The sequence below is a fragment of the Silurus aristotelis genome (assembly GCF_946808225.1).
Source record: "Silurus aristotelis genome assembly, chromosome: 8".
Taxonomy (NCBI): Eukaryota; Metazoa; Chordata; class Actinopteri; order Siluriformes; family Siluridae; genus Silurus; species Silurus aristotelis.
Window position 1 is genome coordinate 15,791,314 of NC_139581.1, and position 21,897 is coordinate 15,813,210.

At 41.2% G+C, this 21,897-nt stretch overlaps 1 protein-coding gene across 2 annotated transcripts in view; it reads left to right on the forward strand.

The window, feature by feature from the left end:
* The window catches only part of LOC310729961 (membrane-associated phosphatidylinositol transfer protein 3-like), a 58,847-nt gene that overhangs the window by 17,180 nt on the left and 19,770 nt on the right, over nucleotides 1-21,897 (forward strand). The window contains exons 3-5 of one of the 2 annotated variants that reach the window (XM_083548666.1): nucleotides 4,849-4,953; nucleotides 14,146-14,216; nucleotides 14,964-15,184. In XM_083548666.1, the coding sequence (XP_083404792.1) occupies nucleotides 4,849-4,953; nucleotides 14,146-14,216; nucleotides 14,964-15,184 (397 nt within the window). Of the gene's footprint in view, nucleotides 1-4,848; nucleotides 4,954-14,145; nucleotides 14,217-14,963; nucleotides 15,185-21,897 lie in introns of those variants that run through there. The other variant, XM_083548667.1, reaches the window with a different exon arrangement.

Here is a 21,897-nt window from a genome sequence, read left to right on the forward strand (position 1 = left end):
TTTGTTTGAAAGTGTTGCCATTAAAAAGCCTCTTAAAAAAAACATAGCAGCACTGCTTAGGCTTGCAAAGCTGCATCACAAGGTTTCTCGAGACCAAAATTGAGATGTTTGGCCAAAATTGGTTCATGCAACAGGACAATGATCCCAAGCAACCCGGAAAAATAGACAAAAATAACTGAATATAGGATTTGCAATTGCCTAGTCAAAGTTCAGACCTCACCTTCACCCTAAAATTCTATGCCAGCTCCTTAAGGGAATACTGTCAGGGATTCACCCTGCCACGCCCCCGTCTGTAGCTGTCAGAGATCCACCCTGCCACGCCCCCCTCGATAGCAGTCACGCTGCTTCCCAAGATTACCGACAGCTGTGGCTCATGAAAGATCAGACTACATAAACTCACGTTCTTGAGTCACAGGCTGTCGGTCGTTATATTGTCAAGCTGGACAATCGCGTGGCTGCTCGACCGCCGGCTGTATATGCGAATTCCACTTCCGACTTGGATTACTCATTGCCGAAGGCTTTATGGATTATGCTTGGGACATTCAAACTCATAGCGGACAACGCGTATCGAGCGGATGTCTTTGTTTGTTGTTTTCAACGGCTTATGAGTGTTTTTGTGTTGTACGGTTGTTGAAATAAAAGGACAATGATCGGACTATATCGGCTTCCGCGTCTGCAGCCTGACAGAACGACCGACCTATACCGAACGCGGATTCGCCATTCCGCGATTCCGACCGCAACGGATCGGCAGCTGAACCCGGCTTCGGATTTCCTCCGGAAGCTCAGTGCCGCTTCTCGCGGTTCAGATCCACAGAAGCCGGTTAATGAGAGCGCGGCTGCGCCACGCCCCTCAGAGAGCGCGAGGGGATTACCGGCTCGTTACTCGGGGAAAAAAGACGAATTGGGCGGATTTCTGCAAGGCATCGGCGAGTATGTGGCTGTTAACATTTCCCGGTTTCCTTCCGAACGAGCCAAGATTGCCCTCTGTATTTCCCTCCTGTCTGGAGAAGTTCTTGCCAAAGCCAGCTCACTATGGAGCGCCAAAGGGGGCAAATTCGGCTCACTCGCCGAATTCAGCGGGCTGCTTCTGGGGAAGTTGGGGATAGAGGTGGTGGATCTCCACTACAGTCCCCTTGAGGAGAAAGGTGCTCCATTCCAAGGTTCTCAAGAGCACGCGGCTCCGTGCCGGATCTCCCATGAGCCTGCAGCTCAGCCCCAATGTTTTGATGAAAGGGCTGCTTCATCTCAGGGTCTCTACCAGCGTGCTGCTGTGTTCCGGGGTTCTCGTGGACGCACCACACCATCTCCGAGCGTCGGCGAGCACACCATGCCGTCACAGAGCTTCTACAGGCGTGCCGCTCTCTTCCGAGGTTTCCGTGGGCGTGCCACGCCGCCACAGTGTCTCCAGGAGCGTGCTTTCCCGCCACAGAGTCTTCACGAGAGCGCCGCGCCGCCACAGAGTCTTCACGAGAGCGCCGCGCCGCCACAGAGTCTTCACGAGAGCGCCGCGCCGCCACAGAGTCTTCACGAGAGCGCCCCGCCGCCACAGAGTCTTCACGAGAGCGCCGCGCCGCCACAGAGTCTCCAGGAGCATGCTTTCCCGCCACAGAGTCGCCACGAGAGCGCCGCGCCGCCACAGAGTCTCCAGGAGCATGCTTTCCCGCCACAGAGTCTCCAGGAGCATGCTTTCCCGCCACAGAGTCTCCAGGAGCATGCTTTCCCGCCACAGAGTCTCCAGGAGCATGCTTTCCCGCCACAGAGTCGTCACGCTCCAGGTCCCTCCAGAGAGCTCCGCCCAGCTCCAGGTCCCTCCAGAGTGCTCCGCCCAGCTCCAGGCTCCTCAAGAGGGCACCACTCCGCTCCAGGCTCCTCAAGAGGGCACGACTCCGCTCCAGGCTCCTCCCGAGAGCTCGTCTCCGCCTCCGAGCGACCCCACGAGCTCGTCTCCGCTTCAGTGTCCCAAAGAGAGCTCCACTGATGTCGTGGACCTCCAGGCGAGCCCTTCTCTGCTCGTGGATCTCTAGGCAGGCTTCACCTCATTTCCAGGCTGCTCAGTAGGCTCCGATCTGCTCCTAAGGGTCCCAAGGAGCGCCCCTACGCCCAGGGGTTTCTCTGTGCACTCACCCCGGCTCCAGGACTGCGAAAGGGAAGTTGAACCGCTGCCCCCGGGTTCCACCGACGGCGACGGCTCACCCCACAGTCCCGCAGAAGGCGACGGCTCGTCTCCAGCGCCCGCAGAAGGCGACGGCTCGTCTCCAGCGCCCGCAGAAGGCGACGGCTCGTCTCCAGCGCCCGCAGAAGGCGACGGCTCGTCTCCAGCGCCCGCAGAAGGCGACGGCTCGTCTCCAGCGCCCGCAGAAGGCGACGGCTCGTCTCCAGCGCCCGCAGAAGGCGACGGCTCGCCCCCGGGCTCCACAGAAGGCGACGGCTCGCCCCCGGGCTCCACAGAAGGCGACGGCTCACCCCACAGTCCCGCAGAAGGCGACGGCTCGTCTCCAGTGCCCGCAGAAGGCGACGGCTCGTCTCCAGCGCCCGCAGAAGGCGACGGCTCGTCTCCAGCGCCCGCAGAAGGCGACGGCTCGCCCCCGGGCTCCACAGAAGGCGACGGCTCACCCCACAGTCCCGCAGAAGGCGACGGCTCGTCTCCAGCGCCCGCAGAAGGCGACGGCTCGCCCCCGGGCTCCACAGAAGGCGACGGCTCGCCCCCGGGCTCCACAGAAGGCGACGGCTCGCCCCCGGGCTCCACAGAAGGCGACGGCTCGCCCCCGGGCTCCACAGAAGGCGACGGCTCGCCCCCGGGCTCCACAGAAGGCGACGGCTCGCCCCCGGGTCCTCTTTAGGGCGAAGGATCGCATCCAAGCTCCACGCAGGGCGAAGGATCGCATCCAAGCTCCACGCAGGGCGAAGGATCGCATCCAAGCTCCACGCAGGGCGACGTCTCGCCCCCAGGTCCTCTTCAGGACGACGGATCGCCCACAGGATCCCCGCATGGCGACGTCGGTCCTCCAGGTCCCTCTGACGGCGACGTCGGTCCTCCAGGTCCCTCTGATGGCGACGTCGGTCCTCCAGGTCCCTCAGAGGGTGGTACGACGTTCCTGGTCTCCGCCCGGGACGTCCTCCACTCCCCGGTCATTGTCATGGTTGGCGTCCAGTTCCGGTTCCCCGCCATGGAGATCGCTCCGGCTCCAATCCCCGCCAGGGGCTTTACTCAGCCTCCCGTCAGCACCGAGGGCGTGGCTCCGTTCCGGATCCTCCTGCAAGGTGTTGTTCCATGCCGGCTCTCCGCAGAGGATGCTCACCAGGCCTCCGTTGCTCCCAGGCGTCTAAGGAGGCCTTCCTCGGAGTGCCCTGGCCCGCCTGGCATGGGTGGGTTTTGGGGCGTCAGGTGTCGCCCCTGGATGGGGGGGTACTGTCAGGGATTCACCCTGCCACGCCCCCCTCTGTAGCTGTCAGGGATCCACCCTGCCACGCCCCCCTCGATAGCAGTCATGCTGCTTCCCAAGATTACCGACAGCTGTGGCTCATGAAAGATCAGACTACATAAACTCACGTTCTTGAGTCACAGGCTGTCGGTCGTTATATTGTCAAGCTGGACAATCGCGTGGCTGCTCGACCGGCGGCTGTATATGCGAATTCCACTTCCGACTTGGATTACTCATTGCCGAAGGCTTTATGGATTATGCTTGGGACATTCAAACTCATAGCGGACAACGCGTATCGAGCGGATGTCTTTGTTTGTTGTTTTTAACGGCTTATGAGTGTTTTTGTGTTGTACGGTTGTTGAAATAAAAGGACAATGATCGGACTATATCGGCTTCCGCGTCTGCAGCCTGACAAATACATTCCTGCAAACACAAATGAACTTAAGCAATATAGATTAGATAGTAAGCCAAAGGTCATACAGAAAAAAATACTTCACGTTATTGCTGATAAAGTTGGTTAGCATAATCATCCTAAGATTTTTCTACAAAGTGCTCATTATGATTTGCTGTATATTAATATTGTATTGTTTAGGATTTTTACTGGTTCAGGAGTAACAGCTTTACAAATGTTCATCTTTGTTTTTTCTTCCTTTCTCCGTCCTTGTCATATTTCTTTTTTTTTTTTGGTTTAGATTTTACTTTACCTTCCATTGTGATCTTTTTTTGCAGCAGCGGCAATTTAATCTTTCCTTCAGTTAAATGGTTTGTGGATTTTATCCCACGAGCCACTTTTCATTTTAGAAGAGCACAATTTCCATTCTCTTTATATTCTTCTATCTTTCTTCTTTTTTGCTTTTATACAGCTCTCACTATTTCATTAGGTCTTTTGATCTGGTCCGTTACTTGCTAAATGACAATAATATCATGGCCATTGCAGCTCCTTAAAATTGATACAACTGTCATTTCTGCAATTGTATGCTCAAACTTAACGGTACAGTCTAGTGAAAGCACTAAAGAGACAGGATGATCGTGAGTGAATGTGAGGAGTGACCCAGTAGCTGCCGAGCTTGATGGAGGCAAGCAGACCTGACAGAGGGCTGTCACAGCCACCCCTTCACACTCTGTACTCGAGGAATGTGTTGCTGTCACATAATGCATACTGATCTGTCAACTGTTCCATCCTGTCTCTGTGGCTGTTTCCCCAAAACAGTGGTTTGTCATTAGGCAGGCACACTGTCAGGATAGTTAGCAAACACGAGTGGCTTTTAAGCTACACATGTACAATTAATTTAGACTCAGAGTTCCATACATACATTAATATTGGAATGGATAAAGCAGAAAAAAAAAATCATATTGTATGTTATTTGTCAGCTAATCCCTGTATATGACCTGTTGTAATTTTGTGTCTGTATGTTGTTTGCTACAGAGGTACTAGAGGGGAAGACTGCTATGCTGTTGGGAATGAGTCAGTGGAACTCTAATGATCTTGTAGAACAGATTGAGACTTTGGGGCAGATTGACCAGACACAAGGTAAGTGTAAAGCATTAACTTCTGATTCTAATTAGGAACAAAACTCAAAACACCAATATTGCTGCAGAATAAACATAGATTTTTCCCCAAGTTTGTAAGTAGGCCTTTCTTAATTATTAGGTAGTAGCTCTTTGTGGAGACATTTCAGCAAAAAACATTGTAGAAATACACCTTAGTTAGTGTACATAAGCAGTGGGAATACAGTAGATCTGAAAAAAGAAAATTACACACCTCATTTGAAATTGTAAAACATTTACTTTGATATAGCCATACGAATAAATAAAGTGAAAATCAAATAGCAGTGACTCATGAAAAAAAAGACAACCCTTATAATAACTTTATTATGGTTAACACCCTTTTATAATCATAATAATATGATTTTGCTCATTGCTAGTCGAAGGATGACCAAATGAGACGAATTTAGAATTGTTTTAATTGTTCAGAATTTAAAAGATGTATTATTTACAAAATTAGAGCATCTCATCATCCATAGCAATACAGCCATAGTGAAGCATGGTGGTGGCAGCATCATGCTATGGGTCTACTTCTCCTAAGGTGGGACTAGGACTCTGTTCTAGGGGAATCATGAATAAGTCAAAATATTTTTTATATTAACTGTATCTGAAATTAACCATGATTTCTCATCGGTCTCAGGCAGGTTTGCAACATAATCTTTGCTGTTTGCTGTAATCTTTGCTGTTTCCTGTTGGTGGTGTAACCTCAAATGACTGTATAAGACTGTAGAAAGGAAATTTTTCATTATCCTACATTCAGGTGCTCATGTTAGTTCTCACTCTCCAGTGTTCTGTATTGTTTTAAAGACTATAATCACACTCTTGATATCACCCAAATGAAGATGGGTTCCCTTTTTGAGTCAGGTTTCTCTCAAGGTTTCTTCCTCTTAACATCTAAGAGAGTTTTTTCTTGCTACAGTCACCATGGCTGCTCATCAGGGATTAATTCATATCGTTCAACTTAACTGTTAAATTCTGTAAAGCTGCTTTGAGACAAGAATCTTGACTTGACTTGACTTTGACTGTTCACTTAACAGTTAATGTCTGCTAACATATACTGTGCCACAGTAAGGTCCACTAAAATGTAGTTGGATTTTCCACAGTTGCACCATAGGCTAGTCTTAGGGATATTATAGGAATAGACTGGTCTCTCTGTGAGGAGGACACACTTTCTCTTTCTTGTTGATCAGGGAAACAATAGGAAAAAATTCCTTAATATAGTTTGACATTTGTTTAAAAATACTGAAAATACTATTTAAACAAATTCCTGTCATCCATCAAATGACAAAAACCCATAAAGAAGAAAAGTAGTAAGACTGTCAAAATCAGTCTTACTGTTTGTGCTGTGAAGAGATATAGTTCAAATGTTTTTACATAAAATGTATATATTGTGATAGTGAGCTTAATTAAGATTTAATGTATTTAAAAACAATTTGAAAATCTTTTTCTCAACACAGCATGAAAGGTGTGGCAATGAGCTTTTGGTGTTCTGCAGTTGAAAGATTTCACAGATTACTCATTATAATTCTGTGATGTTTGCTTGTAACTGGAGTGCTTGTTAACTTGTCAAATTCACTGTCACCTCTTACTTGTTCTCCACACAATTAGACACTATATGAGATACTAACAAGAAAATAATTGCCTAAGCTTAAGTAATCATAACTGTCCATAAATTGCAAGTTTAAAATTTAATTTCCTGAAAGCAGGATGAAATTAGCCAGCACACAGTATTGCTTTTCTCTTCTACTTGCTCCTTGAAAATTAATTTCCAGTTTTTTAGAGAACATTCTTGCACCAAACCATAATTACATGGCTGGTACTAATAAAATGTATATTTACACACCCACTGCATTTTTTTTGTTATTTTTCCACATGGATTTTGAATGGAAGTGAAAGAAAACTAGATAGAATAAACTTGGATTCCTGTTTCTAACTGGCCCCGGCGTTAAATGAAGTAGGTGTTCAGTGGGCGATAGATTAATTAGTCTGTCAGAGCGTGGTGTGCTAAAGGCTGACATTAATTAGGAAATGCTGCTGAAAAGGCTCTAAAATGCCACTGGTAGGTGTTTCATTGGTAGCAGACTCAAGCTTTTTTAAACATTTTAAGCTAAGCTCCAGGGTCTGGAGTTCAGTGCTTTTAGGTATATTCATTTTTGTCTGGTGTTTCATTTTGCAATCCACTTCTAGCCTGCTTAATTATCCAGACTTTTATCTTTTTCAGAGATATATATACCACTATTTTACTATAATATGTGTGAAAGCAGGTAGTTTTATAAGCCAGATATTCATAGCCCTTGTTAGCTATCAGTCTGCTCAAGGGAGCCAGAATTTGTGTTTTATTGACCAATGTAGAAAAATAAACTTCATATCTATTTAAAAAAAAAAAAAAAATATATATATATATATATATATATATATATATATATATATATATATATATATATATATATATATATATATATATATATATATATATATATGTATATTTATATATACTAAGGATGGAATTAATATAGTGTAATTACGAGAACACAGAACAGGTGTGCATTAGGAACATTGTAACTTGTAAGTAAGTGGGTCCTCTAGAGGTGTGGTGGTCTGTTTTTTGTTGTGTGGGAAAATATTTTACATAGAAAATGAAGGATGCTTTAAAGAAAAAATAAAATCAGAGGCCATCAGTCATCAGTCTTACTGATGACTACTGATTTAGATTTTTCTGCACATCTGCTCTGTATACCTGTGGGGAAATAGTGGGGGAAAAAATTTAATTTGATTCTCTGCTGATTTTGTAAATTTAAAAAACAAAAAATTTGGAAGGGGTTGAGCATACTGTTAAAGTTTAAAAAGTTTAAAAGCTTTTTTTTTTTTAGTCATGCTTGATCATTTGGTCATTGATTTTTCAGAGCAGTGCTGCATTTTTTTTTTTTTACCACTGCGTGAACTGTGATGTAATGATGGAATGAAAATTGGCACAGATCAGCTCATTAACCATTAACACAACATAAAAATAAAGTAAAATCTAATCTTGTTAATGTGTTAAGTGTGGACATGCTTGAGCTTGAAATTTAAATCTGGCCAGTACTACAGTATGTTGTCTTTACATTTACAGTAGCTGTGTCTCTCCCTTTCTTGCATTTAAGTCTAATATCAGGATTCTTCACACATTTATTTTAAGCAGAAACACAATGTATATATCGCTTACATTTGATAAGGTTTTTTTGCTTTTAGGCAATATTTTGTCATTACTTCTACAGTATATGGATGTTTATCAGAGGATAGTCATTATAGATTTACTCTGTTAGATGAAAATGTCTTGAATGAATTGTATTGGTGGGATAGTTTTAATGCTGTTTTTCTCATTAAGGAAATACAAAAGTATACTTTTAGGTGTCCGTGCCAGTTTCTAACATGAGTCATGGGGGTTTTTTTTTTGGCAACCAGTTATTTTTTCCACTCAAATGAACAACAAAATTGTATCAGACACAGGCATAGCTGGACTCAGGAACATCTGACCGCTAGCCACTATTTGACCTTGAATTGGTACATATCGTCTTGTTATTTATTTTAGTCATATTTCTCTTTTGTTTTTTGGATCAATTTGTGGTTAATTTGCTTGGGCTAGACATATTCAGTCTGCATCAGGAACTCATGTAGTCACTATGAATGCTCAGGGTTATTTAGGGTGAAATGTCTCAAGTGTTCCTACTTTTTGAATGCTGTAAATCTGCTGAATGTTGTTGGTTTCAAGGAATGAAGATCAAAGATAAGGGGCTATAATTAACCATAGTTGAATGCTTAGCAGGACTAGTTTGGATTAATATTGAACACAGGACAGTTGTGCTCATTCAGTGTTGCTTTAAATACCACTTCTGTATTCCATTGCCCTGGAGTGGTGCATGAAACTGGCCTGCAGTGGTCAGATGACATTTCTCCATTCTTTAAATGTTCAGTCTCTGTTAGCTTGTGCCCACTGTAGCCTTGGATTCTAGTTCTTGAACCATAGGAGTGGAACATGATGCATCTGTTTTCCAGTGTTGTAGCCCAAGTGCTCAATATGTTAAGTGTACTGAAATGTTATCATTGTGAGTTTCTGTGGTGATTTGGGTTACCAGTGGTGGACAAGTACCCAAACCATCTACTTGAGTAAAAGTAGAGTAACAATGTAGTGAAGTTCAAGTAAAATCTTTTACAAATGGTAATACTTCAGTAAAGTACAGATACCTGACTACTTAAATACAGTAACAAATTATATTTACTTTGTAACTGTCCACCACTGGTTATTATATCCTTCCAGGTAACTCAAAAGTCTATACTTTGACTTCCTTTAAAATTCACAGCACCTTGCAGTGGATATGAATAATTAATAATGTAAAATATCAGAAAGCCTGATGCTATTCTGGAAAATACTGACTCGGATCAAGCTAGGTCACCCCCAAAATGTATCCCAATATCATCCATGTCTTTTGTGATGCAAAAAACTTTTTAGCCAATTATTGAGGACAGAGAAAGCGTTGATGGCTCCTTTATTAAAAATCTTCTTCGTCTTCTTTTTCTTCTGCCTCTTTCGGCTTCTCCCATTAGGGGTCGCCACAGCAGATCATCCATCTCCATACTCCCCTGTCTTCTACATCTGCCTCTTTCAAACTAACTACCTGCATTGTTTCCCTCACCACATCCAGAAACCCCCTCCTTTGCCTTCCTCTTTTCCTCCTTCCTGGTGGCTCTATCCTCAATATTCTCCCACCATTATACCCCATGTCCCTCCTCTGCACATGTCCAAACCATCTCAATCGTGCCTCTTTCACCTTGTCTCCAAAATGTCCCACATGTGCAGTCCATCTAATAAACTTGTTTCTAATCCTGTCCATCCTCGTCACTTCAAACAAAAACCTCAACATCTTCAGCTCTGCTACCTCCAGCTCCACCTCCTGCCTTTTACTCAATGCCTCTGTCTCTAAACCATACAACATCGCAGGTCTCACCACAATCCTATAAACATTCCCTATTACTCTTGCAGATACCCTTCTATCACAAATCACTCCTGCCACTCTTCTCCACCCACTCCACCCTGCTTGCACTCTCAATTACTTTGCACTGTTGATCCCAGGTACCTGAACTCCTCCACCTTCTCCACCTCTTCTCCCTGCAACCGCACCACTCCACTGCCCTCCCTCTCATTCACACACATGTACTCTGTCTTACTCCTATTGACTTTTATTTCCCTTCTCCCCAGTGTAAACCTCCACCTCTCCAGGCTCTTCTTAACCTACTCCCTACTTTCACCACAAATCACAATATCATCCGCAAACATCATAGTCCACAGGGACTTTTGTCTGACCTTATCCGTCAACCTGTCCATCGCCACTGCAAACAGGAAAGGGTTCAGAGCCAATCAATGATGCAATCTAACCTCCACCTTGAATCAGTCCTTCTGCACACTTCACTGCTGTCACACTGTCCTCATACATGTCCTGCACCACCCTCACATACTTCTCTGCCACACCTGACTTCCTCATACAATACCACAACTCCTCTCTCGGCACCCTGTCGTACGCTTTCTCTAAATCCACAATCACACAATGCAACTCCTTCTGACCTTCTCTATACTTCTTTATAAACATTCTCAAAGCAAATATTGTATCTGTGATGCACTTCCTCGGCATACTGTTGCTCACAGATAATCACCTCTTCTCTCAGCCTGGCTTCCACTACTCTTTCACATAACTTAATGGTGTGACTGATCAACTTTATTCTCCTGTAGTTACTGCAGGTCTGCGCATCTCCCTTATTAAAAACAGTACCAGCACATTCCTTCTCCATTCCTCATGCATCCTCTTACCTTCCAAAATCTTGTTAAACAATCTGGTTAAAAACACCACTGCCACCTCTCCTAAACATCTCCACGCTTCTACTGGTATGTCATCTGGTCCTATTAACTTTCCACTCTTCATCTTCTTAATAGCTGCTCTCACTTCCTCCTTACTAATCCTATACACTTCCTGCTTCCCCATCTCCACATCAGCCACCCTTCTCTCTCTCTCTCATTTTCCTTAACAGCTGCTTAAAATACTCCCTCCACCTTTTCAACACACTCTCCTCACTAGTCGACACATTTCCATCCTTAATTGCTCTAACTTTCAGAACATCCTTCCCAGCTTGTTCCCTCTGCCTGGCCAATCGGTACAAATTATTTTCTCCTTCCTTAGTTTCCAATTTCTCATACAGCTCATGTGCCTTTTCCTTGGCTTTTGCTACATTCCTCTTCACCTGTTGCTGCATCTTCTTGTACTCCTGCCTACTTTACTCATTACTCTGTCGATCCCCTTATGCTTTCCTGAATTTCCTCATTCCACCACCACGTCTCTTTGCCTTCCTTTCTATTTCTAGATGTCACACCAAGTACCTTTCTAGCTGTCTCCCTTATCACTTCTGCAGTAGTTGCTCAATCATCCAGCACCTCTTTACCACCTGACCTCTTGCCTAATATTTTAACTACGGTCTTCCTCCTTCAATTTCCACCATCTTAAACTTCTTTCAGTCCTCACTCTACTCCTCTTCTTTGTCACCACCAAACCCATCCTACAGACCACTATCTGATGCTGTCTAGCTACACTGTCCCCTGCAAACACTTTAGAGTCTCAAATGTCCTTCGGGTTGCATCTCCTACATAGAACATAATCCACCTTCCTCCATGCTTACACGTTACCCTATGCTTCTCCTTCTTCTTAAAATATGTATTCACCAGTGTCATTACCATCCTTTTAGCAAAATCTACCACCATCTGCCCTTTCACATTCCTCTATTTAAGGCCATACCTACCTCTAACCTACATACATACCTATAACTCACTCCAGAATTTTTCTTTCTCCTCCATCTCACAACTGACTTGTGGAGCATAGCCACTAATGATATCACCCCTTTAACTTCCAGCTTCATGTTCATCACTCTATCCGGAACTCTCTTCATCTCCACTACACTCTTACTGTACTCTTCCTTCAGTATCACCCCTGCACCATTTTTCTTTTCATCCACATCTCGATAGAACAGTTTAAACCCCCCTCTAATGTTCCTGGCCTTACTCCCTTTCCACTTGGTCTCCTTAACACACAACATGTCTACCTTTCTCTGCTCTATCATATTAGCTAACTCTCCCCCTTTACCAGTCATAATGCCAACATTTAAAGTACTGTCTCTGTAGATGTCTTCCTCCTCTCCTTCTCCTACTTTGGCCAACAGTAGTCCAATTTCCAACTGTACACTGTTGACTAACAATACCTGTGGTGGTTGTTGGTAACGCGGGCCTCGACCGATCTGGTATGAAATTCTGGTTCGTGATCGGCATATTTGATTTGGCACATGTTTTACGCTGGATTCCCTTCCTAACGCAACCCTCCCCATTTATCTGGGCTTGGAACTGGCACTAAGAGTGCACTGGCTTGTGTAACCCTAATGGCTGGGTTCATTATTATCTATGTTGACTTTAGGTCCGTTAGGACAGTGACCACGCAGGGGAAGTGAAAGTAACTCTATCATGTTTATTTGAAGTCAGAAACAAATCCAGGGGAATGCTGGCGGTCAGGAGTCAGGAAGATCACTGTAGCCATAGAATAGATCCGACAGCGAGTTAGGTCGGAACTGGAGCTTATGAAGGCGAACCGGTAATGAGTGACAGGTGTCGGCGATTAGCGCCGGGAGCGGCTGAGAGAGAGCCGCGGAGGGGGCGTGGCAGGAGGATCCCTGACAAGGTCCAAGAAAGCACTGAATTTTAAAATAATGTTTAATCCAAAATCTAAAAAGAAACAAGGGTGTTCAGTGGCAGTGTTGAGGGTAATGATTGTATGGGAGACCTTAGAAACTCAAAAATATTTGTTAGATTAAGCTTTGGAAGTTGAGTTGAAGGAAAGCCAGGCTGGATATGGTTGTGTTGGCCTTTGAAGTTGGGCACTTAATTGCAAAACCAACCGTCATTCGTCAGTATTTCTTAAGGATTCTGTCGTATTCCAAAGCTGTATTTTGCAATCTGAACTCATCATAACACTGCTGTGTGGCCTTAGTCCTTAGACTCTTGCTGAAGCCCAGAGGACAGGCTGTGGGACCTACAGAGCCACTTCAAGGTCAGGCCACTTCGAAGTAAGGTATGCCTGCTGCTTCAGAAACTCTGAAATCTTTTTCTCTAGAAAGCTTGTATCTGATTGAGGTCAGCTCAGTGTCAGTGTTTCTTCATGGCTGTGCTTTACTCATAGAAAGGGCTTTAGTACCAATACTTAGGGTGATATTGATAAAGTGGCATGTCCTCCGACAATCTATCACAAGTTTGTGTTGGATGATAGGTAGGGCCACAGAGCGGTCAAATCCTTGAAGAAAAACAATTCTCAGATAGTCAGAACCAGTAAACTAAGAATTGGTACATGGTCTATACTACAACAATGCTTTCTTAAGGATTCTCTGGAAAAATGTCCAAAAGTGTCCAGACGGTCTAAATTGCGTTATGAGGTTTTGGATGAGTTTTTAGATTGTCTAAAGTAAGCTATGAGAGTAAAGTAATACAGGGCAAGAGGGCAAATTGTAATGTTTCTGGCTCGGAGACACTGACAGCTAGACAAACATTGCAAACTCACTCCTGTACCATTACAATGCACACTTACACCACCTGGCTCTAGCTTTCTAAAGGTTTTTATTTTTATTTATCATGCTTTTGGCATAGCTGTTGTATTTTGCAGTAATCGCTAATCTGCATAAACAGCTATGTTCTGCCTGTTGAGCTTTTTTTTTTTTTTTAAAGTTCTTTGTAATGTGATAACCATTAGTTTATGTCTACCATAGTTTTTATGTAAGTGCCTTCTTTTATTGGCTTTGCCATGCTATCATTCTGAATTAGCCAAAGAAAGAGTTATGTGTCATGAAAAAGTAGTGGACAGTGTGTGTCATTTAGTGGAACAGATTCTGGACAAGAGGGTAAACTGTAATTGTTTTGGCTCAAAAATACTGACAGAACACTAAATGGAGACCCAAACTGTAACACACACTCACCCTGTAAACTTACACCTCCAGTACACACACCTCAGATAGGCTTTTTCAGAGAGGTTGCATGTTCAGAGTTACATGTGACCTGTAATATCTTTCTCTTTCTTTCCCTCTCTCCTTTCCTTTCTCCTCTACCTCTGGGATGCTTTTTTAGAGAACGTGTGTCGTGTTAACCAGCCTCGGTGCATCCACCAGAGAAGCATTGATGGACTAGATAGCCTTGAGGTAAAAGATCCAATCATTTTAGACATTGCTACTAATTATTTCTGTAGTTGTTCTACCATTGTGACTGCATAGAATGTGTCAGCAGGTGTTGTACACTACAAAATAAAAAAGACAAATATTTTGATGCAACAATGATTGCTGTAAAGTTTCCCACAAAAAAAAGAAACATGGACAGACACAATGAGGATATATATATATATATATAAACAAAAGGTTTGACCAAGTTATCTATTGCAGTGATCTGTTTAATCCTATTATCTGTTTTTTTTGTTTTGTTTATAATTACATCACATAAATGTATAAACTTTGTGGTGGCAGATGGATATGCAGTACCTGTAAAATCATATTAGTATCTGTAGTATCTGTAGTATATATTGTATGTTAATTTACACATGAGCCAACATGCATTTATTACCTTGTGTTACCTGCATTGTGACAGTAATGCTTATTGATATTAAAATGAATAAAATTTACTTAAACTGGATGTTATTATAAAATATAATTATAAAGGCTGCATGTTCTTTCTTTTTTTTTCTTTAGTTTTTGCATTAAAAGATGTGAACACTCTTTTTGTACTCAGTTATGAACCAAACTACCAAACTATTATCACATCTGAAGGTCCAGACTAGATATTAGTCCACACTCAGTGAATGTCAAAAAATCCCAACAACCACTTCAATCTTATAAAATATTTCCCTGTTGTATCTTTTTATTTGTTGATCCCTCTCTTGTCTCCTTCACTACCAGACAAGATGTAAGACCCAGGTGCTTATATTGGTGGTGCATGGGGGGAATATTCTGGACCCGGCAAGTGGTGACCTGGGGGCAAAGGCAGCAGATGTGGCAACTCTTTCTTTAGTGATGGAGAAAGTCGCACAGGCTCACTTTGAAGCTGCCACACATCACATACTAATCAAGCTGGTGCCCTGTCCTGCTGTATGTGCGGAGGCCTTTTCCCTGGTTTCCACGTGAGTTGATTTATAATTATTCATGTAAAATCATAAAAAAGGATTTCATTTTAAATAATTTATATAGTTTAATGGAACAGTAGAAAGTATAAGGCTGGTTAAATACATTTTTCATGGCATGCTGTAAATATTTTTTTAATATAACTCAATGGAAAAAAGGATACTATACAAATCTACACAAAACAACTTTATATGAATTATATTGGTGGAAAGAGTAAAATTCTCCCTGTCAAAAATTATATGTATATTGGAAGAAATCTGTACAATAATAAGTTGTACTGTGCAGATGTCTTATTTATTAGGAACCCCAACCATCTGCCTATTTTCTCCTGACCATAAGCACACTATTTTCTGGTTCAGATGTTTTTTTTCCTGGTAATTTATTTGTGGGAATAATATAGTGTCCTCCCTAAGTAATGCACATAGGATTTCACAGACTATCTACAGCAGACATTTCTCAGTCTCTATCAAGTCATAAAAGAAGTCTCCTAAAATAACTAAAAAGAGCATTGAGATGAAATATTTTGAGTTTGCTTACCAAAGAATGGATTCGCCTTGCTCTGACTGTGGTGTTAGCAGAAAGTAGGGCATAAACAACCAAAAGCATGAGAAAAATTCCTGTCTCATATAATATGGCTGCAGTCCATCTGTTACGTAAGGCAGCTTACTACTTGTATTAATCTATTTATTTACTTTTTAATTTTATTATTATTATTATTATTTTTTACAAAAAAGGAAAATTCAAAATGATTCAATATATTTTAAAGAAAAAAAATGCACAAAGACACAAAGGCATTAGTCAATTATAAAGCAGAGATAATGCAACTGCTAATGGATTATTTTAATCTCTGCATATTGTTAAACTGGGGGGCCATATTCAATGTTCACAGTAAGTGATAAACACAATTTTCCATTAGGTAGAGTTTAAAGATAATTCTTAATTTGTATTACCACTGCTTGCCAGTTTGCAAAAAAATATTTGAAGTATGCTTATAATGTAGTTACCATATTTTCCAGACTATAAGCCGCTACTTTTTTCCCACTCTTAACCCCGTGGCTTAAACAACAAAGCGGCTAATTTATGGATTTTTCTTATGTTTTTCCCGGTTTCACAAGCTTCAAGCCAAAAAAAACTGAGCCCCATAACATTAGACCAATAAAATTGCCGAACGGGTTCAGGTGAACCAATGAAATTCTTTATACCAAATCGACCTCCCACTGAATCAGGCCACACCACATCATAAATATGGATGATGTTCCACTGACGTTCGACCTGCCGCTCACTCGGATTGTCAACAGGAAAAGCGAATCATTTATCACGCTGAAAACAACCGGGCATGAAAAAACACACTTCACCTGTGTTCTGAGCTGCACGGCATCGGGAAAAAAGCTTCACCGATGGTGATTTTCAGACGCACGACGATGCCAAAAGAAAAACTTGTTGTGAAAGAAATGAGGAAGACAGTGAACAATGACTTTCTTGGTAGGCTACTGTTTCGATACAAGCCGTGTAACAGACACTGTCTTTTATTAAAGCCTGTTTAAAGTTCATTAGTTTCAGTGTAGGACAGGCTTATAGACAGGTGCGGCTTATTTATGTTCAAAATAAAATCTATCAAATTCAGTGGGTGCGGGTTATATTTGGGTGCACTTAATAGTCCGAAAATTACGGTATATCATTCATTTAATGAGCTCGTTGTAATGTCTTTTCTTATCCCTGTGGTTGTATCTGATTTATATGGAAGAATAAAATTGCTAATGGCAGGTTGTATATAAGAAGAAGAAGAAGAAGAAGAAAAAGATGAAAATAATAATAATAATAATGATAATAATAATAATAATAATCCTTCTGTCTTTTGACTCATTATTTGACCTTGGAACAGACCCAGTAAGAAAACTGACTGGACATCAAGGACATCTGAATCAATCAATGTCTCTTTGTCTGTATCTTTAATGAATGCATTCTAGCTTCTTTTGAACTTCTAACAGTAAGACACTAAGTGAACACATAAATATTGTTGCACTTTCTTTCCCTGTCAACTTATTAATATCATGGTCATGTACTGTAGATGAATTAAGGTCAGCATAGATGGTCGTGCTTTATTGAGTCAATGAATAGAAAGTACAAGTTTCCTGCGAGCAGCCTAATTTAATGCCCCACTTAATTATCCTTCTGCTGGAGGCTATTGACTTGGGGTAAAAAGCCATAGACTTAGCAGCACGATGCACAGTAAGCATGCTCACTCTGATGTTATGTAAGCATAGAAAGAAAATAAAAATTCACAAGTAATTACATGTTTCTGTCTATATTAAATAATGTTTTTTCTAAGCGCCAAGTTAGTCAGCTTTTTTTAAATCGTTGTATTCTGTGGTGTTTTTGAGCACTCTTTAGCTCCCCCACATTTTCCTTTTAATAATTGAGCTGTCATGTTTCCATTTGCTGTAGTTTGTAGTTTGAGCTGTTAATGGTCAAAATGCAAATCCTGACGAGATCCTTCAGGGTAATTAAAGGAAACATTGCCTTTAAAAAAAATACAAAATTTAACATTTATTATTGCTAGTTCTTTTCTCTGTGATGGACTAACAGAATTGATCCCATTGTTTTTAGAATAGGCTCCTCTCCAGAGTAACTCTGATCAGGGTCATGTGCTACCTCATTAAAATATTTAATAAAAGTAAGGCTGTCATTATAAAGAATTATTCACAGAACAGAAAACGACGAGTGTTTTGTGGTCTGATTGACAAAAACACCTGTATTGTAAGTGACAAAGGTGAATGGCATGAATCATTCAAGAAAAAAGACAGTTCACATCTAGGCAATTATATCTGAATACAGCATTAAAGTTTGATATGTTCAAGCGCTTGATTCTGATCAGGGTTACTGTGGAAATTAAGGTGCCAAGTGTTGCTGTGCCAAATTGAAATCTTATTCCAATATTACTGATTAGGTAATGCCAGCACAATGAATTTAATTGAATAGTGAACAGTGAATATAGGTTTCTAGCTCCCTGGCTGTATGTACCCTTTCGACAGTAATACAGTTAATAGCAGATATCTGTTGGGAACCATTGAAAGACATAGTGCTTGTGAACATTGTTGCTAACCAAGTGTATTCATGTAGTTTATTTACATTCAGGTGAACAACCAACATGAAAATATATTATCCCACCAATCATGCATATGTTAATCGATGGCTGTAGGGACATTACAGTTTTTTTGATTTAGGGGCTTTTACAGTGACCAGATCTAAACCTGAACAGCAATTCTTTTGAAATGTGATAAAAAAATATCTGTTGTACTTTGCAGCCATATGTAGGTGCAAAATTGAACCAGTCATTTCAATAATTTAAAACATTTCAAACTAAATTTTTTCTTGTAGAATGCATCCTATTGCAAATGTGTTTTATTCAGAAAGCTCCAGCAGGCACAATCTACTACTGGATAAGTGTAATAAATGGGTAACAGATTATATGTTTTGTCCTTACCATTAAGTGGCACCAATATTACATGTAAAAAGATGCATTCTTTAGATAGACTTGCAGCATAAAATAAAGACTTTGTAAATGTCTCATAAAATCTAAATAACATTTGACTGAGCTGTCCTCCACTTTTATAAAAATAAATCTGTTGCTTCCTTTATAGCTATTAAAATAAAATAATCTAGTATCTAAAATATCCTGTTTTCTGACACTGCCATCACATGTGACCCTCATGTCAAAACCCATTTCTCAGACAGATGCTTATTTCTTATAATCTTATAATGAGCTTCTTATTCAGGTACAGCTGACTCATGAAAGAAGCACAACAGGAAAAGTAAATAAAGCTGTCTATTAATGTGAATAAGCATCCATATGTGTTTTCTCCAAATGAATGCTTAGCAGAAGACTGAATCCCTTCGACAATAATGGATCATTTCTGAAATACGACCATCTCCGTTCTCAAAGTGGAAGCAGTGTTCTAGATAGCGCACACTTATCCTTCTGGGGTAGACACAGCATGAGCAACACCTATCATTTGAACCTTGTCTGTTAATTGGGAAGATGTCAGTTTCTGATGGTAGTCAATCATAGCTTTCCGGGTTAATGATGTGTCTAAAAGGTTATGTCAATTGACAATGTGCTGACATTTTCCCAATCGCAAGCAAGGTTGTTGCGAAGTTGTTGAGACATAAATGTGCATGACATACTAACATTCTGTACAGCATATGCTCTATCAGGACTGGTAATTTGTGGATTTTGCTGATTTAGAGTGTGTGCTAGAGTTAGTGAATTAAGGTTTGATGTCACTGTCGTTTGTTCTCCATTAATGAGTCAAACAAAGCATCAAAACATGTATACATAATAACCCTCCAACAGGTTTGGGCCCATCTAAAAGCATAATATTGACTACCTTGCTCAACTACAGTTAAAGCTTGGCTATTTTCAGAGCTAACAGATATCACCCATAGAGCATTGAGCTCAGTATTCTGCATTATTAACCCTTTGAAGGTTTTGTCTTTCAAGGCACAGAGGTTGCAACATGCATCTGTCCTAAAGCTTAGTGTTATATGGCCACGGTGCTAATGATGGCACCTACTGTTAAAAGGGTCTCTATAGCAGTGCCAAAAATCAATTGAAGCTCAATACCATGGTTTCCCCATTAGTCTGCATTTTCTCATTAGTTTTTTTTTTTTTCTCTTTTATAGGTTTTTTACTTTTCGAGTGCCATTGGCAGGTGACAGACATGCAGTTATTCGAAAGTGATGTCTTTCAGGAAAAAAGTCACTGCTGTAAAAAAAAAAAAAACTGGGTATTTGTGTGGGAAAATAGATCATTGTGCTGGCGTTATTTTACCATGTTACACCATGCACACATTTCATATGTCAATAGTTGATAGATTGTGTATATTTTTTCATCAAAGAAAAACAGTGTGAGGGTACTATGGCCCCTCTGCCACCAGCTGTTTGCATAGTTGCATAATAGTACAACTTAAATAAAAAAACGCACACAACAAATCTGAAATGTACCCTACCTAGTGGTTTAAGTAAGTGGGTGTCTAAGTAACTGGTCTTTAGAGAATGCTGCTTTACAGCGAAGGTCTCATTTATTAAAGCACACATGCTGCAAAGTTCTCTGCTTACAAGAATATTAATATTCATCACACATGTATACACAGTTGTGAAACATGGATCTTGATACATTTCACACATTCTAAATTGTTGCTTTTTATAGCCACACTCATTTGATTTATATGATAAACAACTTCCCTTTAAAAAGCAAAGTCCCTGCTTGAGGGGCTGAGAAAGAGTATTTGTGTGCATTATGTAGCCCCAATTACATTTACTGTCTGATATCATGTAAAATTACATTTTTGATTCTGGGTTTGCAAATGTGATGTATTTTATTGTGAATGCCATGAATTCAGATGTTTTTCTTATTTGACTCATAGTTGTTTGGTAAATGCCACCTGCCCCTCTTTAAACAAAAGCACTTAAGACCAATTAAAATTGCACTGAAAGAACAAAATCGACTGATGAGCCACTTGTTACTGAACATCATTTCCAGTGGTTTATAAAAATTTGGAATCAAATATAGCATCATCTCAGTCGATATTTAGATGTGCATTTTATATGACTTAATTTGGCATTCCATCTGTTTCACCTGTCTGCACCTTGTTGTAAGCACCACAATTATGTAATTATTATCTCAATTATTATAATATGATTGACAGTACAAGGGATAAAAGCATGTCATGCACAGATTAATTGCTAATACCTTTAGGGGTTCCTTTATATGCATGCTCAGGAGTGTGTGGAAATGTATATACATATACAACCAAATTGTGACTGAAACACATGTCCACAAGAACTCCAGGAAGAAGCCAGCAGTTACTGTCTTAAAAACCTGACAAAAGATTTAAATACACCTGAGCTAGACTTCAGGGGTGTCTTAACTTGTACATTTCCACCAGAACACTGAGAATGTTATATTATCATCAACATTGGTCAGGGAACCACCAGCCACGCCTCCCTCCGAGGCTCACACTCTCACTCAGCTGCTCCCTGCTCTAATCACCTATACCTGTTCCCCATTTACCTATCCCCTTTATAAGGTCCCAAATCCCCCTCACTCACGGTCGGATCTACTCGTTGCCATCATACCACTCGTGTTCCCTGTTCTTCCATGCTTCTGGCTACGCTTCGGATGAAGCGCTCTAGATAAGTTTGTGTTTGTATGTTTAGTTTAGACATTGTAGTTTACTCCCGGTTTCTGACGCTAAATATCCTATGTGAATTTTGCAAATGTAAGTTAAATTAAAAATTAAATAAATTTTTTACATCATCTGGGTTTATGAGAACACAAACATCATTCACATAAGCTTCTAGTTTAACTAGAACTACCTCAAAGGAATCCAGGAGCTACAAACATTATTATAGTAAGACTATAAGGCTCAAATATAGTGGCATTTAAGTTCTTAAAATAGTAGTTAATAATAAAGGGTTGCAGTAAGTCTGATGTTTGTGTATTAGGGTTTATATGTAGGTAGACTTTTTAGATTATGTTTTAATATCACAGATGCCATGAAAGGCTCAAAGGTCTCCTGGGTCTTTTGATCAATACTTGTAGACAAGACATTGTACGAGTCAGGACCAATTAATTTCCAGACACTTGGCAGAATTCTGCTGAAAAGCATCCAGCACAGGTGACTTGCCATTGTTCTGTTTTCACACAGCT